At 35.3% G+C, this 27,625-nt stretch overlaps 2 protein-coding genes and 1 pseudogene across 3 annotated transcripts; 2 read left to right on the forward strand and 1 right to left on the reverse strand.

The window, feature by feature from the left end:
* Window positions 1–1,112: 1,112 nt before the first annotated feature.
* On the reverse strand, window positions 1,113–6,329 carry LOC143570994 (uncharacterized). Its single transcript, XM_077056511.1, has 14 exons — window positions 6,076–6,329; window positions 5,749–5,974; window positions 5,275–5,517; window positions 5,113–5,201; window positions 4,944–5,042; window positions 4,589–4,676; window positions 3,956–4,185; window positions 3,700–3,884; window positions 3,090–3,622; window positions 2,773–2,874; window positions 2,389–2,686; window positions 1,816–1,964; window positions 1,452–1,736; window positions 1,113–1,360 (listed from the first exon to the last, which is right to left on the reverse strand). The coding sequence occupies exons 1-14, from the start codon at window positions 6,327–6,329 to the stop codon at window positions 1,151–1,153; spliced, it is 2,991 nt and encodes a 996-aa protein (XP_076912626.1). The 3' UTR covers window positions 1,113–1,150.
* A 2,291-nt stretch (window positions 6,330–8,620) lies between these two features.
* LOC143571001 (uncharacterized) lies at window positions 8,621–10,426 on the forward strand. The gene is made up of 2 exons (XM_077056515.1): window positions 8,621–8,866; window positions 8,918–10,426. Exons 1-2 carry the CDS (start codon window positions 8,621–8,623, stop codon window positions 10,424–10,426), a joined length of 1,755 nt encoding a protein of 584 aa, XP_076912630.1.
* Window positions 10,427–17,740: 7,314 nt separating this feature from the next.
* Window positions 17,741–22,975, forward strand: LOC143570995 (polyadenylate-binding protein RBP47C'-like; annotated as a pseudogene). Its single transcript, XR_013142033.1, has 5 exons — window positions 17,741–17,992; window positions 21,718–22,210; window positions 22,297–22,427; window positions 22,528–22,624; window positions 22,730–22,975. The product of XR_013142033.1 is annotated as a polyadenylate-binding protein RBP47C'-like (transcript).
* The last annotated feature ends 4,650 nt before the right edge of the window (window positions 22,976–27,625 follow it).

Consider the following 27,625-nt stretch of genomic DNA (forward strand, 5'->3'; position numbering starts at 1 on the left):
TCAAGGATCGAACATCTTAGGCAGCGGTCTGGATTAACCTTGTCCCTTCATGATAAGAGAGACTATACATTACAAAATAAGCTAAATTTGGCTTTTGCTGGAAATGAGCTCCATGCTTGTTGATAACATTATGATCAAGTACAAAAGTATTAGTTAACAGAATCTAGTAATACTGTAATAGATATACACATTTAATTTTTTTTCCCATTGTCTAGGGATTCAATAAAAAAAATGCGTAAATATTAAGATTAATTAGTGAATCTTTTTATGATATTATTTCTTATCTACATAATGTCCTCAGTTTCCATGAGGTAATACCATATGTTCAATCTCTTTCTTTAGATTTAACTTTTTTATGGCCTGTGTACATGCAAATGTTGACTTTTAACTTTGACTCTTGTGGGACTTTTCTATGTGACTATCTGCATTTGCAGCAATTGAATTTTGACATTTATTTCATATATTATGACATTAGGAATCTTATCTTGAGTTTCCTAAGTCCTTAACATGTGATCTAATCTTGTTTATATCTAATTCTTCACTTCCAAAACAATCATTCTGGAACATAGTTTATTACATGTAAAATGACTAAATTGCCCCTTCCTCATATGCACCAAACTATATGACTACTTTTTTTGTCTGTGAATGTTAGAATCCCATAACTGTTACATTCATCGACACGGTGATAGAACCCCGAATAGAATGATTAAAATCAACAAGAACAAGGATAGTTGACCCGATTCGAGATAGGTTAGTCTCCGGTTAGCCGATTCGAGATGACAATTCTCCAAATACAAGGTTAATGAACCCAAATATTTTTAATATATAAACATGGATATTCTATAAGCTAGAACAGTACAACATATAAATAGACCTAATTGTGATAGTTAATGCTGCTATTATTTCTAAAACCTTAGCTCTTCTTTTTCCCACTACCCTTTTTCCTCATTAACTGCCTTGACCCATCCATAATTGATTTGGGTATGTATCACACGGTCTATACGGGTATTGATTATATTCAAAGGTTGGGAAGAATGTAACACTTTTGTATATATGAATGAATGACATACACAAATATTTACTCTTTTAATATGAACAATGAACAAGTTCTACAAACTTTTTTGAACTAGATTGATAAGCATATACAAATCTAGTGATGAATCTCTTCTATATCTTCATTTTCTACTGCTTCATCCCTTTGAATAACAAAACAATCAACAACTCGAACTGTATTAATCGGGTCCTGATAAGAAGAACTAGCACTCCATTTACTTGGATATTGTCTCTGGTGACTCAACTGGTGCTCCTGTTGTTCTGACTCTTTCTTCCAATTAGAATCTAGCTCCCACTCCTTCGGAACCTACATATCGATTATTGAATTCCCGAAACATTATTCCAAAAACCAAAAAAAAAAAAAAGAAAAAAAAAAATTGTACTAAAAAAATCCTCACTTTATCAACTGCAAGAGTGAAAACTTCAAGATTTCCATCCTCCGTGATGTGGAATCGTGTGAATGATTTGTAATTAGCGATTCTTAGCGACGAAAAAGCTTCATCAAAATGCAAATGAAGCCAGTTTATGCAAATATACAAGTAGCTTCCAAAAACTAGTGACACCACAGGAGTTGACAACACCCAAAAGTAAAGAAAAACTGAGGCATAATATATAACTGCAAGCCCTCTAGAAAGTGAAACCATTCCATTTTTGCATATATTAGTCCTTGTTACTGCCATCACCTGATAAATCAAAATAGTTAAAAAAAATGTAACACGATTTTGAATAAATAAGGTATGGAAATTTTAAAATAGTTCACACCTCTGGAACGTCGAAAGCTGACATAAGATACTTAATACATGCGGGATAAAGACCGAAAGTCCATTGCTCTATACGCGCCTTAAGCCCATTGGGGTCTGGGAACTGTTCGCTTTCCACTGATCTATACCACTCGTATAATGAGTGATAACCTGAAACAAAATGTACATGAACGAAATTATTATTATCTTTTGCAGCCGTGAGAACTAAGAACCCGTTAGGGTAAACTCAGAATTGTTCATTTCTAACATGATACGTAGACACAACTCAAACATAATACGGAATTCGCAGGTTTGATTTATTATAAATGAGTTCGTGTCAGTTTTAGGTAGAACGCGCAAGCACTGTAGTTCAGGTCGTGTTTGGGTCACGGGCTTGCAAGTTGGCCTGTTTACCTTTGAAATGCTTTATGTACTCCTTTAACTAATTGGGCATTTTATATCAAAATTTAAAGGATAAAAAAATGATTTTATAGTTTAATCACAGTCACTTTATATACCTTTAAAATTCAGGTATCATGTATATTTGTAAAACATTAAATTATAAACTAACAATTAAAATTAAAGAAAAACTTGCCTGATGTTGCCAAAAGATTATGCCTGATGCAAATTTCAACAACAAGTTCCATTAACAACATGAGAACTAAAGCTAAAACTAGGTGGGCTGAAACATGCACAACTCCAATTATTACTTTCTTTTTCTTGGAAACTTTGGAAGGCACAAATAATATTGCAGCCACCAAGAGTATCAAAGCACCAACAAAAGATACATATGATTGATCAACCAAGTATAAAAAAGCATCCCAAACCGCGCTAAACGAGTTCTTTATCTGACCAGAAAACGTATCGTCTTGTAGGATATGATCTAGTTTGCACTGTGAGAAAAAAAAATAATTATCAGAATATTCTTTTGAAAGAAAATAGGAAAATTAAGAAGGTAACATAGTAAGTAGTAACATACCCGCGGAAACATTGAAAAGGTTAAGATGAAGTATATGATCCCGCCAATGAAATCGAACTGCCAATTTTTCTTTCGAAACTTCAATATATTACCCAAAGCAATCTGCATGTCAGAATTTAAAACGATATTTGTAAGGGGTCAATGAGTAAATTTAAAATATTAATAAAAAGAAGCAGGTTGAAAGTCATAAATCCTCCTAAATCATCATATTCATTATATAGATCAAATAGATTTGAACTTATGGGTCACCCAATCTGACCCGACCTGTTTTGGCCCAGACAAAAATGCACCCGTTTTGCATGCTACGTACATAGTACCTTCCTTGAATCTTGAACGGATGGATAAACGGATATGGTCTCATAAGTTGAACCGTATGCTTCAATGAGGTTACCAAAAACATGTGTCGGATGCAAAAACGCCCCACCACACCAGTTAACAAGTAAATGTTGCACCATTGCAGGCTTTTCTGACTGAACATATGAATGTCGCATATAATGATGTAAATCTCCAGCTATTCTAAGTTTGCATCTTCCTTTTAAATGATCACATATAAGGTGTGACACATTCTTTCCAGTGTCAATATTCCAATAGTAATCAAGAATCCAATTCGGTGCATGTGTCATAACGATCACGGAATCATTTCCTTTAACCTTATCATGTATGAGCTCTGAGAAAAACTTGAATTGATAACTATCGATATCGCTATGAAGAGCTAAATCAAGACCAAACACCCACCATCCTTTTGGTAGTTGCAAAGCAAAGTAGCTTTTCTTTTGAGGCATTAACCATCCACCTAACCAACTCTTGTGACAAATGTACCTCATAAAAGTTTGAAGTCCATCAAACCAATCTGCAAAAAAAAAAAAAAAAAAAAAAAAATTACTAAATTTGAATTTAAGAGGAATAAATTTTAGACAAAGTACTCACCATGATTTCCAGGGATAACAAAACATTGTGGCCCGTCATATTGTTTGATATGAGAAACGCCATCGGGTAATTCGGGCTTGTTTACAGCCACATGCTCTTTCTTATACCATGAAGGTGGCCTAAGAGCCTCCTCAAAAGGATAAAAGAAACGGTTTTCGTAAGTGTATGCTGATGGATTAGGGTACCTGAATATGATAAACCATTGCTTACATTAATGAAAAAGTGACTAAAAGAACCTTACAAAGGTGAAGCTTACGCGAGATCGCCTCCAATAAGAAGAAGGTCCCCGCGAGGCAATGTGTTCAACAAGCCTTTATTCCAAACATGAAGTGAAGGTTGAGCAAGAAGGCGCGCAACAGAGTAAGAAGAGTTACCACCATCGCCCGTATCAGCCATAAAGTCAAACCAAAAGTCATCCTTTTCGGTAAAATGATCATACAGAAAATCTTCTGGTTTAGCCCCTTCATTACTACCACTCATTGCAGCCTACAAAATGAACCATTATTAATAATAGAGATGTTGAGCGCGTTGTGTTCATCGGTTGGCTGGTCGAATTTCATACAGACCTGTAAATCGTGTCAGACACGTGAACACAACACAAATATTTGTGGGTTGGCACGAACACAACCACGATTTTTTAAAATTTTTACTTTTTTACATATTATATAAGATAATACAATTACACTAAAAAAATACAGTCCGCTGACTAAACTTGTCAGCGGAGTTTGACCCAAAAGTGACCCGAATGCGTTTAGACTAAATTGTAATACAAACATGTTAGTTCATGTCAAGTCATAAACACACACCCCTGATTAATAACATCTAAAAAAAGAAAAAAGAAGTTATACTTAAAAAACAAAAAATTAAAAAGGATAGAAATATTTAAAACCTGCATCATGCGCATATCAAATCGCCCCATAAAAACAGTAACAGATACAAGGAGGTCGAAAACTGTCTTGACTAGATCAGCTGATGTCCTGCAACATAATTTTTATGCATCCATTTAGAAGTATAAATACCACATACACACATATGCATGCAGGGTGCCTCAACTTTCTTGAAGGTCTAAAGCGAAACAAGAATTCGGGACCTTTTTTTCAAATTTCAATGTTACAAAACAGAACAAGTAACCGCGGGTATGTTTGTTCAGTCAAATAATTTAAGGGTCATATTCATCATTTAGTATGTTTTCGGTCTAAGCCCGTTGGGTCGCCCCTAAATGTGTGTAAAGAGAGTGGATATACCCTGAGTACCAAGGAACCATTTCCAAGAAAGTAGGCTTTGTTTGCCCATCCTTCAACTTCTTGATTTCTTCGGCTGACATAGGGTGGGTAAGAGCCCATCTGATGATAATAAAAACTAACATTATATGACTGTTTAACAGCACAGCATATAAGCCTGCTAACTGCTTACCCTGTTGATCTTTCTACAACAAAATTAGCAATATATAGACCGATAAACGTTGCCCATAACGAAAATATTGGCGAAATTTCATCTGCAGACTAAAACAAAAACAGAAACCAAATAACCTGAATCATAACCAGATCATGGAAATCAAGTAGAGCAAAAAAGAACTTGTACCTCGGAATATATAAGCCACTTGGAATGAATTGGATAATCACGGGCCGGCACTGGAGCAAACCAACCGCATTCTTCACCTTTCAATTCAAACATTTTGAGAAATTTAGCCAGCAACTCACTTCGTTCTCCTGTTTGCCAAAGTGCAAACAAGCCCATATCGTTTTGTCCAAATTGGCTTTCGTTCGGGGCATGATTTCCACAGTGGCTATAGAACACACAACATGCTACACTTAACACCTGCAAGGATAGCAAACCTATAAAAACAATAACAATTGCAGAGTCTTTCCTTTTTTTTTTTTAAGTTTGAAAAGTGAAGTCGCCCGTCTGAGACAGCGACTTCAGTTTTTCAAAATTCACATAACTGAATACCTGAAGTTGCCATCTCAAACAGCAACGACTTCACTTTTCAAACTTATCCAGATAGGCAACTCCATAAAATATTCTAAAAGACGAGTTAGTTAAACTTACAGTACAATTTTGAAGAACCGTCAAGATCTCGGGCCTCCTTCCAGCGGCATGAGAAACAAGCCGAATATACCAAAGGCCAAGGAACAGCAAATGGAATACAGTGAGAACAAAAATGGAAGAAATGAATATTGTCAAAAATAATGATAAATTCATCCTCAAATCAACTCCCATTGACTGAAAACTTGGAAGATGGATTAAAGCTGCCACTAATAACCATAATATATTCCTACACATAACACACCAAAAAAAAAAAAACTTCATTAACTACCTTAAAATAAAATTTTAAAATTGTATACTGAACTAGTAATTTTAACATATTAAACTTACCATTTACTGAAATTTGAGTAACTTGGTCTAATTTTTCTACCCAAAAAAGGGGATGAAAAAAAATAAAAAAATCCAAATAAACATATGTAGATTGACCACCACTTAATGTTCTTGTCTAGCTTCTGGATGAGTGTATGCATGTTGTCCCATGAGATAAAAAACAAGGAACTCTTGGCAACTGCAATACATGCATGGCGGGAATGCTCATGCGGGTACGCGTATCTACCGGTCAGATTATTCGGTACTGTCTCCATGTTGATCCTAAATCAAAGCAGACAAAATTTAGGTGTAACATTACAGCATTGACACGCGACAAGTAACATATTAAGGAACATATTAATAACAAAATATGAGAATTAAGTTGAGTTGAGTACCTTGTGTTGGGTTAAAGGTGATCAAATTATAAACTGAAAAGGGGATTTAATTTAAAAGAATTAATATTGTGAGAATGAATTTGTTAATTATGGTTTTCTTAACATGGTTAATTAACTGTGTGCCTTGCTCTGCAAGATTTGATTCTTAGTGAAGGAAAGTCAAAGTTTGACTAAAAGGATGGCTTGTGGCGATGGACTAACGAGTAACGACCAAATGTTTGGCGGTTGGAGACCATTCACATTCCAGTTTTTGTTCAACAGTTTACTTTAGTTGGAACTTGGAAGTTATGATTTTATTTTTTTTTTCTGACCATTTTCTTTTAACCAAAACAAGCAATTGTTTTTTGTTTTTTATTTTATTTTTAAAAGGTATGAAACTAGTCAAATATGTTATTATAATTATAATTATAACTATAAAGTAAAATTAAATTTTGGTGTCGCAGAGGCCCCCATTGGGTCAAGTGACGGACAATCACCGGTACGCGTCAAGGTTTTTTTCTGTTCTTTTTATTGTTTTACTTACAGTATCGTAACGAACGTAACTAAATCGACTGAGTTTGCGTTGACTCACCTCCACAACGCTCGGGTTTTACGAACGCCCGAATTACCAATAACACTCGGGTTTTACCAACGCCTGGGTTTTACCGACCTTTTTGTTTTAGATTTGGTATCGTAACGAACGCAATCGAACTGACGGTATTTGCTTCGACTCGCCACCTCAAAGCCTGAGACCGGCACTGCTCTAGTTTTACCAGCGTCTGGGTTTACCGACTCGTCGCCTCCTCGCCATGTTAGCTCATAACTCGTCATCTCACCGTCATGTTAGCTCAAAACTCGTTACCTCTCCGTCATGTTAGCTCAAAACTTGTTGCCTCCCTGCCATGCATGTTGGCTTAAAAATTAAATTTAATAAATCTTGTTATTTAAACAACTTTATCTAAACATAAAAATGATTGTGATGGTATGCGTGAGTTTTCTTAATTGTATTATTATCCAAAATCCAATATACAATAATTTAAAAACCAAATATTTTTTAAATCAATTTAGGATCCATGTTTGTAGTAAAGATAAAGTAGAATTTTTTTTAGCTAACATGGTGGGTAGTCGACGAGTTTTGAGCTAGCATGGCGGGGAGACAACAAGTTTTGAGCTAACATGACAGTGAGACGACGAGTTTTGAGCTAACATGGTGGGAGGCGACGAGCTAAGAAATATGTAGTCTCGAACTCGTAACGTAGAGGCGACGGCATGTTAGTAAAGAGACAAATATTGAATTTAAATTTTTAAAAGACATATTTAAAATCTATCTCTAAAAAAGGGACATTTTGAGAATTTTCCCTTTTATTTTTTTATACATTAAATTTTTTATTAATTTGGCGAATTTATTTTTTTGGGGTTTTAACGCTCGGGCTTTACCAACGTTGTTTATAATGTAACGAACATAATCGATATTAACCGAATTTGCATCGACACGTCGTCGTAACGTCCGGGTTTCAACACTTAGGTTTTACCAACCGTCTGGGTTTTGCTGACTAAATAACGTCATTTTAAATATTTTAATTTCTTTATATATTAATCTTTTTATATGTTAATTCGATAAATTTAATTTTTGGGTTTAATTATGGTATCGGTACGAACTTAACCTATACCGATCAAATGCGCGTCAAATCGCCACTACAACGCTCGGCAAGGACGGACGATGTATAGGGCAGGAAGGTATTTAGAACTAGGTATTTAGCCCATGGAATTGTAAATTATATCTAGGTATATAGCCCATTTGCTGCAGCCCAAATCAATAACAATAATACGTAACAGTAGGCAGCCAGCCAGGAGACACTTGATTAATCGATTTCTCAGATTTTGAAACTGGAAATTCGATTTGACGATTAGAATAGCTATTAGCCGACGATTGGCAAAATAGAGAATAATCAATTCATCATCACTGGTCGCTTATCTTTTCTCTACTAAAAGGTTTGTACCAAACCATTCATCTATCATTAGTTTATGTTAGATGTTGTGAAATTTTTAGTTTAGATCATCAGATGATTTATCATTTATATAATTATATATTTTTATGTTTGATTACTGAACTAATTGACAAATTAAATTATGGTTTATTGATTTGAATGTTTAATTTTGTATTCTTGTAGGTATAAAAAAACAAAGGAAAGATGAAAACAATTCATTCTTTTTTCAAAAGAAAGGTTGAAAACGATATTGATAATGCTAATGAAGAGAGCAAACGTCACAAAGCTTCAACGAGTAAGCCTGAAAAGAATGAAAATCAGCAAGAAAGTGATAAGTTTGAAGCTCCACAACCACAAGCAAATATCAATGAAGTGGATCTTAACCTACTAGAAAGAGATCCCGCTAAACGAATAACAATGTGGAATTATCCGGTTAATTTAAGGGAGCAAGTAAGATGAGCTTATTTGTCTTTAGGACCTTTCCAAATACATCTCAAAGAGCATCGTGCCAATGGTTCAAAGAAGTATCCTCGTAGATTCCAATATTCTTGGTTCGCTGTTTTCCCTAATTGGTTAGAGTATTCTCCAAGAGCACATTTTGCTTATTGCTTTCTTTGTTATATATTTAATGATACACCAAATGTGGGCAACGGTCATGATGCATTTACTATTAAAGGATTTGACAATTGGAAAAAAGTTAATGATGGGAAAAATTGTGCATTCTTGAAGCATATTGATTGTTCACAACATAGAAGGGCTGTGGAATTCAGTGAAAACTTGTTGAACCAAGTAACACACATCGGTAATATCATAGAAAAACAAAGTGAAGAGGAATTATTGAAGAACCGTATACGATTAAAAGCTTCAGTTGATACAGTTCGTTGGTTGACATTCCAAGCTTGTGGTTTTCGAGGACATGATGAAACTCTTAATTCCAAAAATAAAGGTAATTTTCTTGAACTCTTAAAACTTCTAGCCTCTTATAATGATGAAGTTGCAAAAGTTATTTTAGAGAATGCTCCTTACAATTCAAAGTATACGTCTGGAAAAATTCAAAAAGAAATACTTAGTATTATTGCTAATAAAGTTCGGAAGCACATTCGTAGTGAAGTTGGGGATTCATACTTTTGTGTTATGGTTGATGAGTCACGGGATGAGTCTAAAGAAGAGCAAATGGCCGTAGTTTTGAGATTTGTTGATGTAGAAGGGATTATACGAGAAAGGTTCTTGGATTTGGTTCATGTTACGGATACTTTTTCATTAACTCTGAGAAGTAATTTGTGGAGACAACTTTTGCGATATGAGTTTGATGTTAGCAAAATTCGTGGCCAAGGATATGATGGTGCTAGCAATATGAGAGGGGAATGGAATGGATTAAAGGCACTTGTTATTAAGGATTGTCCTTATGCATATTATGTTCATTGCTTTGCTTACAGATTACAACTTGCCTTGGTTGCTGCTTCAAGGGAAATTATTCCTATAAATCAGTTTTTTAATAATTTAATGTCTATAATCAATGTAGTTTGTTCTTCTAGTAAGCGTCATGATGAGTTACAAAAGGCAAAGGGAGTGGAGATTAAAGAACTATTGGAACTTGGTGAAATCAAATCGGGTAAAGGGGAAAATCAAGCAACCACATCAAGAAGAGCCGGTGATACACGTTGGGGTTCCCATTATCGTTCCGTTTGCAGTTTGCTTAACATGTTTCATAGTACCCGTGTTGTTCTCAAGGGAATAATTAACGACACGTCTACTAGTTCTTCTCATCGCAACGATGTTGATGCAGTTTATTCTCACACTAAATCATTTGAGTTCGTGTTTATTCTTCACTTGGTAAAGGAAGTAATGGGTAAAACTGATATTCTTTCTCAAGCTCTACAAAAGAAATCCCAAGATATTCTTAATGCCATGGAGTTAGTTTCAGCAACTAAAGGGAATCTAAATGATTATAGAAACAATGGATGGGATTCTTTAATTACACAAGTAAAGTGCTTTTGTGAAAAAACATAAAATTGATATGCCGAAGATGGATGCTTTGTTTACTTCTCGGTATCTGCCTCGTAAAAAAGATAATCAGGTAACTTTTGAACATTTTTGCCGAGTAGATCTGTTTACATCCACCCTGGGCAAACAATTACATGAGTTGAATAGTAGATTCAATGATCAAGTTGTTGAGTTGTTAAGTCTTAGTTCTACTTTAGTTTCAAAAAAACAACCTAAAGCGATTAATATTGATGACATTTGTCTTCTTGTTGAGAATTATTATCCCGTTGATTTTTACGGAGCAAGAGAGAATTCAACTACGGTATCAATTGGAGCTTTTTAATATTGTAATGATAAAGAATCCCTAACTAAGTGACGTGTCAACTCCTGCTGATCTATGCCAAAGTCTTGTGAAAACTCATAAACGTGAGACATATTATTTGCTTGATTGAGTGGTTCGACTAATCTCTTGACTCTTCCGGCTTCTACCGCAACAACAGAGAGAGGATTTTCAGCAATGAAAATAGTCAAGAATCGTCTTCGTAATAGGATGTCTGTTGAATTTCTTGAGAATAACTTGGTGGTTTACATAGAAAGAGAAATTGCTGTAAAGTTTGATTCGAAATTAGTAATCGATGAATTTAAAGACCTTAAAGGCCGTCGGGCTCAATTGTAATTTTTTTGTTGTCGTTTATGTGTAAGAAAATGTTATTTTTTGGATTTATGGTCTTTTTTTGTTGAAAAAAATTTTGGTTGGATTATATATATGAACTTATGGTTAATCTAAAATTTTTGACCCCCCCCCCCCCCCCAATGTAACTATTCAAGTTCCGCCACTAACACTTGGGTTTTATCGACCGGATGCATTGTTTTTAATATGGTTTTTTTTTAAATACGTTATACATGTGCTGCAACTTTTTTGGGGTTTTTTAGTTTAAGTATTTTATTTTGTGAACTTATTTTTTAGGTTTAATTTGGATATTGTAAAGAAAACTTAGCTAATACTACCTGAATTCACAGTGACTCGTCATTCAACGCCCAAGTTTTTCCAACCGAATTCACCACACAACGTGTGCGGGAAAATCAGGGTTGTATCCGTTATGACCTTCTTAATATGTTAATTTTTTTTATTTCAGGTTATACGAGCGGCGCTACTGTTTCCTGCGTTGACAAGTTAATATTCTAAATTTAGTGTCGGTATCCTAACGAACTTAACTCATACCAACCAAATCCCCATTAGTGCACCGTTGCAATGTGACAAATACATAAATCACAGCTGTCCTAATGCAACATGCCAGGTAAAACAGTAGTTCATATTGTTTTCACAACTACGGACTATGGTTATGATCTTCTAAATTTAGTGTCGGTATCCTAACGAACTTAACTGATACCAACCAAATCCCCATTAGTGCACCGCTGCAATGTGACGAATACATAAATCACAGCTGTCCTAATGCAACATGCCAGGTAAAACAGTAGTTCATATTGTTTTCACAACTACGGACCATGGTTATGATCACTTGTGGACATACGTACACTCAAAAGAGCTCACGGAAATAAATGGAAATTTGAACTTTTAATAAAGTGTATTCAAAATAAAACTTGAGTGAAATCATATATAGGAATGTTTGGCAAAACTAGCTGTTATCTGTAGATGAAAGCTGGTGGCTGGTAGCTGTAACTTTTTAGATATATTAAGATGTTTGGCAGTGTAGCTAGAGTTTTTAATAAAATCCTCAAAATGACTAAAATGGACATGACTAAAAAATATAATACTAAATGTATCTATTTTGAAAGATAATTTAGGAAATTTAAAATGCTAAAAGCTTGTAGTTTTTTCTAAACGCTACTAGTAAGAGCTTTAAGCTTTAAGTTTTTTCTCATGACAAAAAAGCTTCAAGCTCCTTCAACCAAACAAGACTTTTAATTAAGTATGAGTTTTTTCTTAAAAGTTTTAAGCTAGAAGCTCCTAAAAACTCCTAAAAGGTCTCTGCTAAACATGCCCATAAACTCGATGTGACACCATATACTATAATGAATAATGATGTAGTGATAATTCCCCATTTCATCTTCGAAACAGAATTATTTTAGGCATTCTTTGATTGTCGATTGCTTGTTTGTGATTTGTTTACGGATTATTAGTCTAGAAATTAGAATGATTAGTTACTTATTTGTTGATTTGTTGAACCAACCGGTTAACAAACATAAAATGGCTAGGTACTGTGCACGGAGTGACTCAATTGCTAAAGTAAAGGCCACCATCAACTGGCCCAACCCAGCCGTACGGAGCCCTTAAGCGTCTCCAAGTTATCTCTAGTTCCGGGGAAAACCCGTCCGCCCCAAGGCCCACTTGTAGTAAAACCCGGATGCCCTCATGATCAAACTGGAGCTTACAAAGATCCCAATATTCCTTCGGTTTGAACCACCATGTCCCTTCAAAATGTTAGTAGGTGAAAATTAAATTTAGGTATTCATTGAAAAACCCAAACTTCATGTCCCTACATCACATTAGAAAGGACAACTTTTTCGTTTAGTTATGCATCAATTTGATTACAAAAGATGCAGCTTTAATTGATTTCTATTATTCAAAGTTTATTGAAAAAAAAAGAGCTAAAATAATACAATTAAGCTAATATTAGACCAAATCAAACCTCACACCGGATCTATACATCAGTTTTGTCAATTAAGGATTGCTTGTTTCTCATTTTCGTAGTTGATTGTGTTCTCGCGTGTCTTAGTTTATTTTATAGCATATTAATTTATTTATTTTTATTATTATTCTTTTGTTGTTTTTTTTTTGGTTTAAATCATTGAGCAACCAATTATGAACTTACTTATATAATCAGCAACACGTTTCCTATTAAGAGCATGGTGAGTGAGTGGGATGACAATGGGTCGGGTTTAGATATTTCCAAACCCATACCCGGTTATAAAAGTTCGTCTCAAACCCGTCGGGTTTTAATCAGGTAATTACCCGTCGGGTTTCGGGTTTTCCCATCGGATTTTGGATTTCCTATCGGGTTTTGATAAAATACCCGTCGGGTATACCCGGCTCACCGGGTTTTGACGAAATATAACTAATCAATTACAAAGATAGTTACCATAAAGGTAAAATATCTCAAATAATTGACATAAACAAGTTTCGACAAATAATAATATATTTGGAATATAGTGTGTGTGTGGGTGTGTGTATAATATAATAAGCTATATCGGTCATCGGGTAAATGGGTCTATGCTATCGGGTAATCGGGTATATTAGAAATCCCAGACCCGTCCCAAACCCACGAAAATTTTCAAAACTAAACCCAAACCCGTCCCAAACCCCAATGGGTCGGGTATTATCTGTCCCATTTATGACAGGTTTCGGGTTTTCCCGTCGGGTTCGGGTTTTCCCATCGGGTTCGGGTTTCATTGCCATCCTACTCTTTCTTGATATGATACCCCGCTCGCCTTAATTATCTAGGTTAATCAGGTTTGCCTTGAAGGCGGTCATGAATATGATTTTACCAACAAAAAAAATGGCAAAGGGGTAATTACCTAGCTCTTACCAAATGCACACACTAATTGCATAACAATTACTTGCGGATTCAAAAATTTTGCGAATTTGATCGGTTTCCGTCAAGTTCGTTGTGATACAAGAACTAAAACAAAATAAAGCCCGGGCGTTGCGACACTCGGTTGACACGAATTCAGTCGGTTTCGGTTACATTCGTTACGGTACCAAATCTAAAACAAAAAGGTCAGTAAAACCCAGTCGTTGGTAAAACTTGAGTGTTGTTGATGCCGGACATTACGACGACTAGTAGAAGTGAATAACCGTTTAAAAATAATATTTAAAACAAAAAAGAAACAAAAAAATAAATAAATAAATTAGTTGGCCCAATAAAACTCCACCAAATGAACCAATGACCAATGTGACACCAAACTTTTCAATTACTATATATAATAATAATAGTCGGGCATAAGTATACGTATTTGTTTACATAAATACATATATACATAAACTCTATTAGTCTATTGTGTTATTACATAAACACTTAATTAATCAAGCATAAAGTGTGTCTTTTCATTATGAGGAAATTGCTACAATACCCAAAGAATGTAAACCAGAGTTGCAAGTTCATGCTAAGAAAAGCAACTTTTTTGTATAGAAATGATTTAAAAAAAGAAGGAAAAGAAAGAAAGAAAGAAGATTTGTTGTAATTTTAAATTAAATATAGTTACATCTACTTGGGCCAAATTAGTGCGGGGCTTCCCACTTATACCAGTTACAGATCCGTCTCTAATGTCAAGTCGTATGGGATGACAAAACAAACTAGTTCACTGCCGGTTTTTTGCTTCATATGGTAAATATTCACGATTTTGTTAGAAAATTTTTATGTGTATTGAGCACGGTCACCTCCGCGGTATTGGGTCCGTGATTTCGGTGACCGTTGTCACTAAGCCTAAGCTTTGTCACTGAAAACAAGTTGTCGGGCCACGTTTTGTATTTTATTAGTCTTTTGTATTGTATATGTTTTGTTGAACTTGTCTTTATACATTATCATGTATTAGGTCTGAGGCCTATGTAAGCAAGAGCTCATTGGGCCATTTCTAATATAATAGTGGCATACCATGTTTTCCTATAAATAAAAAGCATGTGCATAAGACACACAAGCTTTTGAAGAACCCTCATCCATCTAACTCTCATTTTCTTTCTCAAAAGCCGAAATAACCAAACACACAAACAAGATCCGAGATCTAGGTTCCTTAGTGTGATTTTCCGCTAAGCACTAAGTAGATTGATCCAAAAATAGTTGTTAGATCCGCTTCTCGGGACCTACACTAATGTCAAACACTGTTGGAACTAGGCGCCCAAGACACAACGTATATTATGGGTGCTTTCTCTTGTTTACTTTAGGGTATTCCCATGTTGATGAAAGATCAAATAAGCTTTTGCTTTATCTTACATAGTTACATGATGTGACAAATACTGGTTTTAGGATACATAACAATAACAAGTAAAGGAAGAAAGGGAATGAGACTTTTTTGCTTTCTTTCTTTGACTTTATGGTGTTTTTGTTTGCATGTAGTCTCGTCATACACTAGATCCTTGTGCATAGAATACAAAAGTCATTATAAAAGGCACTAGGGGTTTCTGTTTTGGGTTCTCCAAAACTATGAGCAAGGTTATAGGGTTGTTCAGAAAACTCGTGGCTCGAAGTTTGGCTCGTGACTCGTTCGATATAAGCTCGAATAAAACTAACTAAAAAAAAAACTTGATTTGAAACAACCTGAGTTGAGCTGGCTCATTATTGTAACCAAGCCAAACCTGTCCAAAGCTCGGCTCGAGTCATGGCTCGGCTCGTTGGCTTGATCTTAGGCTCGTTTAACTTCAAAACCGAGCTAGAGCCTAGCTGAGCTGCATGCCTCATTTAATTTCGAGCTCGAGCTCGAATCCACCTTGGCTCGACTCATGCTCAACTCGTGAACAACCCTTGAGAAGAAAGGGAAAAGAAACACTGTGCTTTTCTTTGCTTGACCTCTTATGTTTCTATACATGTCCAAGCCATTGTGTTGTCTTATCACTAGGGAATCCTCTTGCATAAAGCAAAAAAACTTGGCTATATAAAAGGATTAATTATAATCGGTTTTGTGCAAGGAAGAATAAGAGAATTCGGTTTTGATGTGTAACATAAAACGTAACTAGAGAGAGAGAAAGGGTGAGGTGAAGAACATAGAAGAACACTTTCTAAATCACTAAGTTTTGGTGTTTTGATCTTGTTCTTCATGATGTTCTAATCCTAAAATTAATAATACATACATACACACACAAAAGGAAGTGTTAGGGAGTGAGTTTGAGACTAGCATCTTGGATCTAGCTTGCTTGATGAGCAACATTGTTGGGGAAACTTCAAGATAGAAGTTTTGTTCATCCTTATTTATCCTTGCTTGTTAAGGTTAGATCTAAACTTATCTATGGTTGTATTTAATTTCAATATTTCATACATATGGATCCTTAGCTCTTGGATTTTATACATGTAAAATAGCATGCAAATTGCTTCCGTTGCTTAAAATTATTGTTTAGGCACGTCGATAACCCAAGAAAACACATGTACAACGGATCTGAGAATTCAAAAGTACCTTATAAAATAATAATTCACCCTAGAAACTCTTCAAGCTTGGTAAAACCGACACATCTCCTAAAGTAAAATGGTCAATTGTATCAAAGAACACAAGGACGCTCACACATTCACATTACTAACTTGATGTCACATCACCAATGCGACAATGCCCCCAGTTCTACCAGTAGTAAAATCCAAATGTGGTTTAAAACAAGTGTTGCCATTGACAAACCCCAAACTCTATTAAAGATGATCGAATCCTTGACCTTGACAATAAATTCTTTCAATCCCTAGCCGAAAAGCCACACCTTATAGCATTAAAGAACTGCTACACTTTTTTCTTTTCAAACACAACATATTTTATGAAAAAGAATTAACAAGATGCTGCAACCTAGACATCATACAACACAAAGAAAACACACTAGAAGCTTTTCTTTTTTCTCATTATTTTTCCATCCCAACCTTTTTTTTTTTTAACCAAAAAGACTAACAAACATAGAATGCTTAGCTCTCCGTAAGGGTGACTTAATGGTAAAAGGCCACCGCCATTTGACCCAATCCAGTCATACAGAGCTTTTAAGCGCATTCAAGTTATCTTCAGTTTCGGGAAAATCCTATCAGCCCGAAGACCCACTGACGATAAAACCCAGACGCTTTCAGGTGATTTGAAAATCACAAAAAATCTTCCCTTATCAAACCACTCATATCAACCCAAAGTATTAACTTAGGCCTCCATTAAACTCATGCTTCTTATCTCTATCCCATTGAAAAGTACTCTATAGTCTATCCCCCCCTTTTGATTTAATTAACTCATTCAATTAATTTATATTAAATCTTTCTTTAAATGGTGGTCGGCATGTTAAAAGCCGGTCACTGAAACCCACGTGTTGCCTGATTTTGCAGCTTTCCCAACTCCTGTTCGGATTCCCCAAACCTTAAAATGGTAATTAATAATAATAATAATAATAAACAAAATAGAATCCAATTTAATTTTTTTAACAATAAACAAACACAACTTGTTTCAGAAATATCTGTGTAGACCGGTTCATAGAACGCAAGTACACAACCCATGTAAATTCAACGGTCAAGATCACACGACCACCATTTAATCCAACGACCCCAACTTCACTAGCTCAATCCCATGTATCCCCTATCTCTGTATCCAACTATCTATACGTACAAACCGTAGTATATACATTTGCATAAAAGTCTGCGTCTTGTTTCTGTGGAGAAGATGCAACCGATTAACGGCGGCGCGTGCGACTCCGACCAGCAGCAACAAAAGCAGCCGCCGCCGCAGCAATGGGTGGCGATGCAGTACCCAATGATGGCGCCGCCACACTACATGCCGTATAACTTTAACCGGCAGCCGCATCCGGTGGGTCAACCCGGGCCCGGTGGAGGAGAGAATAAAGCGATATGGGTCGGTGACTTTCATAATTGGATGGACGAAGATTACCTTCGTAATTGTTTTGCTTCTACGGGCGAGGTTATTATTATTTTTTTTATTTTTACTTGGATTATTACAAACTAATAGTAACCCTTGTATGCAATTATTAATTTTTGATATTAATTACTATGGCTGATTATTGAACAGGCTTTTAATTTGGGTTCATGCTGAAGGGTTATGCAATTTTTTATTTTTTTTAAGCACTGTGGCTTTTTTGTATTTAGGCTACCGCATTCTCTAATTTTGGAGAGCCTTGATGCCTCACTATTGCCAGTATGTCTTAACCGGCCGACGCTAGCTTTAGAGTTTGGCTTGAGTGTTTCCTCGGGAAACCATAACTGCCATTTGACGGTCGTTGTGCCAATACAAGAGCATAACTCTCTAGCGTAACACACGGTGGGACGAAAACCCAGGTGGGCTCAGGGTTCAAACTAACAACCTTTAGGAATGGCAACGGGGCGGGTTTGGGGCGGGTTTTGCTTAACCCGAACCCGAAACCAAAAACCATCCCCGTACCCGCCCCATTACCCGTCGGGTTTAATTCGGGGATTCCCCGTTTGGTTTTTTGTACCCCCCCGACCCGCCCCGTCCCCGAACCCGAAAACCCGAAACCGATCCGACCCGCCCCGTCCCCGAACCCGAAAACCCGAAACCGATCCGACCCGAAATTGGTTCATCACATAACTGAACATTTATCGAAATAAACTTCTGCATCACACACATGAAAGCTGAAACAATGTGTTACAAAGGAAATAAAACCAAGTCTACATGGCCGAAAAATCATGCCAAATACACAAACTACAAACTTGCGACCAAATCTAAATACCAAATCAAACCAAATCATCCAAAGTCGTCGTGCCACTTTCTTTAGTACCTACCTACATTAAGAATATTTATCAATAAATCAACCAAGTTAAAAGAATAAAAGCTATGTTACAAAAATAGTAAATTTTATAAATATTATTACCTCTTCCACATCCATTTCATATTCAATGGTGCGGCAATATGCCTCGGTCTCTTCCGAACAAGTTTCTATATTTAATAGTAATAACATAAACATATATTCATGATTATGAAGATAAATAACATGAGTAATAATGTAATATTCAATATAGCGTTACCTCGAATCTCATTCAACAACCAACTTTGAGCACACATTAAAGCCTCCAAAGTTTTTGGGTGAAGTCGACTTCGGTGAGGACTTATTAATCTTCCACTTGTGCTGAACGCAGATTCAGAGGCAACGGTGGAAACTGGAATTGCCAATACATCTTTTGCCATCCTTTGAAGTGTCGGATACTTACCTCCATTTGTCTTCCACCAAAGCAACAAATCCAGTTCTACTTCATCAGGCAAAAGATTTTCTTTCAAGTAGTTATCTAACTCTGCCATATCATTCAAGTCATCATTCACCTTAGCTTTGGATTTAATGTCAGATAGGAATTTTTGGAATCCACCAGAAGAACACTCTGACAACCCCGAACTGAATAAAGATGAACTAGAACCACCACCTATAAATTAATGGGCTGGAACTTTTGTTAGGTTAGTGTTTTTTTTTTTCTTATTTTGTATTTTTTGGTTTTTATTAATAGTTTTATTTCGTATAGCGAACTTAATGATACAGTTGTGGAGGCTCAACTGAGAACAAAGCAGATTCCACCTCAGCTTCAAACCGAACATGCTGTTGACCGCTATCGGTGTTCCAAGAATCGCCTGATCATATTGGTATGCTGACTAATTACCTAGAATGACATTTTTGTGATTATTTGATATTACATAATATAAAATGTTATGCCAAATTCCGATTATTACCTAAACTGACATTTCTGTGAAAAAAAGGCAGTGAGTTTAAATAAGGGGTAAATGGGTAATATTGTTTTACAGGGGTTCAATGCAACATTGACTAAACCAATGAATGCTGATGGAAGAGGTGACCAGTTCAAAGAAATGGAACTTAATCTGCATCCTGAGCTAGAAGAGGCTTTAAAGAAGCTTTGTGATGATCCAAGATCAACGGTTGTAATTGTAAGCGGGAGCCCTCGAAACGTACTCGATAAGGTAGCAAACTGTTTTTTGCAAATGCATTTAATTTTTCCAAGGATGCTGTGGTGGTTTGGGGTCAGGACTGCATGCATTGGTGCCTGCCTGGTGTCCCTGACACTTGGGTTAACATTTTGTGGCAACTTAACTTGTGCGTTATAGGATCAAGACTTGAAAAGTATGTTCTTTGACTTTGACCTTTTATAGTGAAAATTAGTGATGGGGTCAGTTGTAATTATAAATTTATAATACTGGATTCATTGTATTGTTTGTCAAGTATATTTGAACACAAAACCGAACAAAGAAGATCGACACCTTAACTGACTTTTTCGGTTATGTTTTGGTTACTCACAAAACAGATTTAACCAAATTCTATAGCTGCTTATGAATTTGCAGTGTTCACAAGTGATTATATTTTCTATGTGTTGGGTTTAGTTTGACCCGAAGCACTTTTATTATAATAATAATAATAATAAGAGAATTAGGGATCTTACAGGTGGTAGGATGAGAACGAGGAGGAGGAGGGTGGTCCGGTGGTGCAGACGGCGATTGAGTGGATGGTGATGGTGGTGCAGACGGCGATTGAGTGAATCGGGGGCGGACTGGCGGTGGCGGGGTCTGGATGTAGGTAACCTAATCAGTCACTTTCCTTCCTTGTTAGGCTTTCCTTGTTAGGTGATGGTGGTGCAGTCTGCAGACGGCGATTGTGTGGCTGCGGTGGACGGTGGTAGTCTGGAACTCTGGATGAAAGACGCGATTAAGCAGATTGAGATTTGAGATTGTAAACCTACAGTAGGTTTAGGTTTTTAATATATATATATATATATATATTATTTATATTTATATTTATATATTATATCGGGGCGGGTCGGGGCGGGGGTACCTGAACCCGAACCTGAACCCGAACCCGAAACAATCCCCGAAACAATCTCCGAAACCCGACCCGAAACCGAAAAAAACAAAACCCGACCCGACCCGAAATAAGCCGGTTTTCGGGTTTCCCCGTCGGATTCGGGGATTTTTGCCATCCCTAACAACCTTGCATAAGGCTTTGAGTCTCAAGTACTCAAATCCTTTATTGTCAATATCCATCCAAAAATGACATAAATAGAAAATTAAATGGTTATGCATCTAGATCAGTATATTGATACACATTACTTAAAATAAAATAAAAGTTTGAAATTTGACGTATTTTAAGTAGGTTTATAACATTTATAGTGATTAGGTTATCTTTTTGGAAATTATCAAACTAGGTGTCTGGCCCATCTTTTATTGCTTGAAAAATATACATATTTAAAACCAACCAGTTAGGCAACGTCAAAGACTCAAATAAGCACTGCTGACCTAAGGAGACTAGTTTTAGCTGGCACAATAAACCTTGTAAAGTATCACGGGACCAAGAAAACAGCCAATCAATCAACACATGTGTAAAAGCTAGCTATATTTTAGCTGATGGCTAAAATTTTTGCGCATGTATTAATTTGATTGATTGTTTTATTGGACCTGTAGTACTTACAAGGTTTTTTGTGCCGCATGAAAACTAGTCTCCTTAATTAGTTGGCTGTGTTCATTTGACGTTACGTGATTAATTGGTTTTGAATATGTTTATTTTTGAGTTGGCTAAAAGTCAATGTCTATTTTCAAAAAAGAAAAAAAAGGTCAAAATATCTATATTCGTGATTTTCCCTTATCTAAAGCCTGTATTTTGTCCTTGTATATCACAGGTTGCCTCAATTAAGGTTATTCGAAACAAACATACCGGTTTCCCAGAGGGATATGGTTTTGTTGAATTTAACTCACACTCCGCGGCAGAAAAGGTGTTGCAAACCTATGGCTCAGTTATTATGCCAAATACAGACCAACTATTTCGTTTGAACTGGGCTACATTTAGCACGGGAGACAAACGGTCAAACAACAATGCGTACGATCTTTCCATATTTGTTGGAGATTTAGCCGCAGATGTAACCGACACTTTATTGCATGAAACTTTTGCTGACAAGTATCCATCTGTTAAAGCTGCTAAAGTTGTCATAGATATTAGCACGGGCCGGTCTAAAGGCTATGGTTTTGTAAGGTTTGGAGATGATAACGAAAGAACTCAAGCCATGAGTGAAATGAATGGAGCTTATTGTTCAAGTAGACCCATGCGTATCGGTCCCGCAACCCCTAAAAAACCTTAAAACTTACCAGTCTGATGGGGATTCAAATAATACAACAGTCAGTGCACAAGCTATTTCATTTGTTGTTTCGGTTTATAGATAAATAACTTATAATGTTGTTTTTCTACCTGTTATTGGTTTTAGATTTTTGTTGGTGGGCTTGATTCTAGTGTTAGTGATGAAGATCTTAAGCAGCCATTTATCCAATATGGTGAAATTCTTTCGGTAAAAATACCCGTCGGTAAAGGGTGCGGATTTGTACAATTTGCTAATAGGTTAGATTTCTTTTTGTTACGATTTTCAATATTTTTTTCTTATAAAAAAAATAAATAATAAGTGCGTTTATATTATGTCTTGTGTAACATGTGTCGATAGAGCTAACGCTGAAGAGGCATTGCAAAAGCTGCTCGGGACAACAATAGGGAAACAAAGCGTGCGACTTTCATGGGGTCGAAACCTAGCAAATAAGCAGGTATTTAGTAAATGAGCGCACATTTAATTTTAGTTTCATTTAGAGGTTCGTTATATTTTAAAGTTGATACAAGTATGTATTTAATCCGGTATATGAAATTTGTAGTTGAGACATGATATTGGGAACCAATGGCCAGCTCCATACTATGGAGGTCAATTCTATGGTGGATATGGGTATGCTATGGCAGCTATGCAACCACCAAACATGTATGGTGCAAGTGCAGCATATGGAGGCTATGGAGCACCCCAGCAACAAGTGAATTGAATGGGTGGTATGAGTTAAGATTTGTTTTTATGGATAAGGATGAGCATGAATATGGATAGTATAAATGGATTATAATTTGTGTAATGTATGATCCCTTTTCGTGGGGTTTAAATTTTAGGTCTCAGTCTCTCGGATTCCATTAGTTGGTTGATATAGAGATTTTGGTGAAAAAACAACTTTTTTTAATTAGTTATAATAATCATCTTTCAAAATATATTGTATTATTTAAATCTAGAAATGCTGTTAAATCATGAGAGGGTGTGAAATGTAAGCGAGACAAGACGCTCATGAGTCATGAGCTACTTGAGAGTAGCTCGCTAAAATCTCGAAATGAGGTCAGACACCAGCCTAAGTCAAAGTTCATATAATCAATGAGCTTGAGTCCGAGCTTCATATACTGAGTTTGACTAGGCTCATCCAAACATACATTTTATTACATAAATATAATGGTTTTATTTTGTATAATAAATATGTTTTTACAAAATAATTATTTTATGATAAAGTAATTAAATATTTAATAATGAAGTGACAAATTGAATCCAAGTTAAGCTTAAGCTTGAAAAATTGTCAACAAAATGAGCTCGAGCTTAATTTATATAAAACTAGAAACTAACCAACCTCCCTAAACATGTTTTCACAATCAATTTTTTTCTTTCTCATGAGGTCTTAGGAACAAATATGTGCCCTGCATTAAAATGAAAAGTAACAACGTTGTTAGGAAAAATGGATATAAAGCAGACGCTTTCATCCCACACCGGGATGTGTATGAACCGTTTTGGGGTGTAACTAAACCAAAATCAAAGTTTTTGTTTTTCGTTTTGAAAACTTGGTTGATTTAAGTTTGTTGATTGTTGTATGGTTTGGACAAACTATGGCTAGTTTTCGCTTTTATATTTGATTTTGAAAAATTGAGCTAAACTAATGGATTTGAACCTAAAACTCTTAAAATTTTTGTTACCCCCCTATTAACGAATTTAGTTGTGAAATGTTTGCTCAAAACAATAAATTTGGGATATAAATTCAATATAAGCATCAAAACAAGTTTGGTGCTGTCTAGTTTTATAGTTTGGTTCAATGCAGTTTGGTTTTGGAGTGAGGCATAAAAGAAACCAACCAGTGATTTTCGTGTTACAAAGAAAATAAAATAGTATCGTCAATTATTGGCTTGTGTCAGTTAACTCGGTTTGGTTTTATCGTTTTATCGGTTTTGCTTTGCTTAATCTGCTTGTTTTATCACTCCTATCCCATATTGTCATTGTTAAGGTAAGGATATCATTTGGATAGGAGACTACAAGGTCTAAAGTTCGAATCCGATTCCAACCGGATTTTACAACAGTAAGGTAGTGTTTGGTATGCAGGAATGAAGGGCGGAATGGAATGACTCATTATAAGGGAATGGAAAAAAGTGTGTTTGGTTGATCAAAGGAATGGAATGACCCATTACCTAGTTCATTCCATTCCCTCTAAAATACCCCAATTTCATTCCATCCATATCCCATGTGTTTTTTTCATTCCATTCCCTCTTTCATCCTACATAACCTCCACTACCCTCCCACCACCCACCACCTCCACCACCAACCACCACCATTGTCGTCCACCGTCGTTGTTACCGCTACCACCCACTGCCATCAATGCTAGCCGCCCACCACCGCCACCCGCCTGCCGCCACCATTAACCATTGCTCCTGCCCCTCATCACCACCCATCGCCCATCGTTACCATTGCCCACCACCGCCACTGTCACCACCGCCTGCCACCTTACTGTTACCGCCACCACCCACCCCCAACACCACCACCACCCACCTCCAACCACCATTATCTCCTGTTGCCCACCACCACCCGCCACCACCAACAACCATCACTACCATTTTAGTTTTATTTTTTCCTACCTACCAAACAACGCGAAGTAATCATTCATTGCATCCCCATGTATTAACCAAACATCTCATTGGAATGGTAATAACCCATTCCATTCCTTTATCCATTCCATTATGTAACACCCCGGCTAAAGCGGAACGCCTGAGTGTGACGTATAGATTGCTCAAACACACGTGACACTATTAGGTAACCATAATAACATTATTTCATTTGAATCATCATGTAACACAAATTTATCAAATAATACAAATTTAAACAATCAATAAATAAATGATAAGTTGTTCTTTGAATATCCTGTAGGCATGCTATGTGTCTTCTAACTTTCATCCTCGTATCTTTATACCTGTAACATATGTAAAAAATAAAGTCAGCTATGAACATAGCTGGTGAGTTCCCACAGTTTTATATACATACATAAAAATCATACAATTCATGGACAAGTGATAAACGAGCAAGTAAAGCCCTTTCCAGTTGGTATCAACCAACGTACTTGGGTATTCGCGCAAGTAAGGTCCTTTCCAATTGGTAACCACCAACGTACTTGGATAATGAGACCCTTTTCCACTCGGTACAAATGGACTGGAGTGCAAAGAGAAGCGTATGATCATACTTAATGAGGCTTCCCAACGTGCAAGTAAATTCGAGCAAGTAATCAAGTAGCACACAAGTCCATATAGTGAATTGTAGTTTGTAAGCGAAATAGTAATACTTTGAATTTGTAATAAGATACATGTTACCCTAAAATATGAAAACGTGAAAAAGGGGTTGTGAGAAGCTCACCTCGAAAGTGAAGATAAACATTGCAATTAAACCAAAAGCATGATAACAAACCGAAGCAACCAGAAGTGCGTTAAAGAACTCGAAACTTTTGAACTTCTTGAACTATAAATAAAATAAATATTTAAGGATTAACTGACAGGATTATACGGGTTACTTATTTAGCTTTAAAGATGTCGCGTTATATATTTTATTATCTTAATGCGTGGATTATTTTAATATTATACTTTTAACACTAACGTGAGAGTTACGATATTGCGTTGTACGGATTTTAAATGAGAATTTATATCGAACAATTATAACTAAGTTATTTAATTAAAGTTAATGAATTAAAAAAATAACGAATTTTTAAGTTAACGAAATAAAGTTTAACGAAATATAAACTAACAAACCGATTATGGTTAACGAAAAGGAATTATACTATAATATTATTTAAATGCTATATTAACTATAAATTTATTAATGAGAATTTATAATAACGGTTAAAGATTTATTAATATCTTAATATTATTTAAATTGCAAGGTTAATACTAAATTTTAATATTATAACGCTTACGGGATTTTGGTGTTAACGGTATATTTATCTTGAAAACGAAAGTGTTAACGGATTTTAAAGTTTTACGAACGAAATACATGTTTAACGAATTTAAACGAGACTCGACGGGTTTTTTAAAGATTGTTTTTTTTCCGATGAAAATGATAAATATAATTCTATATTTGATTTTATATGATTTAAAATAATTTTTAATAATTTATTTGGTTTATTTAATAATAAAGGTGACTTAAAAGAATTCGGTTCATTTCCGGTCGGACCCGAACGCAACTTTAGGTTGGGTTCGTTTCCGACATGGTAAAAAGTATTATATTTTAGAGAGTGAGATGAAAAGAATTAGTTTTAGATGTTGGATAAATAAAATAACTAAACCGAACCGAATAAATACATAAACGAGTCAATATCGTTTTTGATGAGCTAACGCTAATGTTAAATAAATAATATAACATTAAGTTCTAAACGACCCGAACAAGCAGAAACTAAAAACATACCCGGAACAAGAACTTAAATAATAAAAGAAGAAGTCTTGAACTTCACAGTTTGACTTCATAAATCAAAGTAGGTGAAAATCACCAAAATGAGAAAATAACAAGAATCTTTTGTAAATTGAGTTGTGAGGAAATGGAAAGGAATGAAGCTCTATTTATAAGTGAAGTGAGCTAGAGTTGTTTCAATTGTATTAAATTTGTCAAAATACTTAATGGGTCATTAATGTCATTGAAAGCTTATAATTGGTCATAAAAATTAAATTGTAACATACAATTTATATTCAAACACATTTATTATCATCATAAGAATTCTGACCAAGATTTAAATGTAGTAGGAATGTATTTTTCTTCATCTTTTAAAACTAAGTAAAAAAATATGACATAATTAAATAATAAAAAAATATACTTTGGTTATGCATAAGTAATGTTATCTATGCGACATTTGAATAAAGAAAATAATGAGTGTTATAAATTTTGTTTATATATATATATATATATATATATATATATATATATATATATATATAGTAATGGTTAATATATTTAAATAAGTTTAGGAAAAGCTATTACATACGAAATATGTAACATATGATTGTATTTAAAACTAAATGGATCACCTAGACTAATAAAATGGATCAGTTTTCAAAATATATTTACTCTTTAGTCCTTGAGCTTTGAGGTGCGATTTATATGAAATAGAATTTATATAACTTGGATATTTTTATATTAAAATTGTTTTAACTTTAAAACGTTAACTTTCATTAATTGCGCAAAATGAATTGAAAGCGACAAATGATAACCGTAAATCCTCGGAATTCAATACGAATAGAAAATGAACGTATGATAAACGACGAACAAGAGTACATTAAAATGACAAACCGGGTCGGTTTAACGAATACAATACAAACTCAAAAATGACGAATGCCACATGAAGTGAAACTTGAGAATATTAACAATATATATATTTATATATATTTATAAACAAAAACCACAAATTTGAAATGGGTCAGGTTTTCGGGTTTGAAAAGTATCGAATGTTACA

This window comes from Bidens hawaiensis, unplaced genomic scaffold, assembly GCF_021521415.1.
Source record: "Bidens hawaiensis isolate Kalapana, Puna unplaced genomic scaffold, B.hawaiensis_p1.1 tig00025180_1, whole genome shotgun sequence".
Taxonomy (NCBI): domain Eukaryota; kingdom Viridiplantae; phylum Streptophyta; class Magnoliopsida; order Asterales; family Asteraceae; genus Bidens; species Bidens hawaiensis.

What these genes read in the sequence shown, in the direction of transcription:
- LOC143570994 (XM_077056511.1), bottom strand. Translation starts at nt 6,329, where the DNA reads ATGGAGACAGTACCGAATAATCTGACCGGTAGATACGCGTACCCGCAT. An exon ending in CGGTTCTTCAAAATTGTACT is followed by an intron (nt 5,518 to 5,748) that starts GTAAGTTTAACT and finishes CTATCCTTGCAG; the next exon opens with GTGTTAAGTGTAGCATGTTG. An exon ending in TTGATATGCGCATGATGCAG is followed by an intron (nt 4,186 to 4,588) that starts GTTTTAAATATT and finishes TTCATTTTGTAG; the next exon opens with GCTGCAATGAGTGGTAGTAA.
- LOC143571001 (XM_077056515.1), top strand. Translation starts at nt 8,621, where the DNA reads ATGAAAACAATTCATTCTTTTTTCAAAAGAAAGGTTGAAAACGATATT. An exon ending in CGGTTAATTTAAGGGAGCAA is followed by an intron (nt 8,867 to 8,917) that starts GTAAGATGAGCT and finishes CATCTCAAAGAG; the next exon opens with CATCGTGCCAATGGTTCAAA.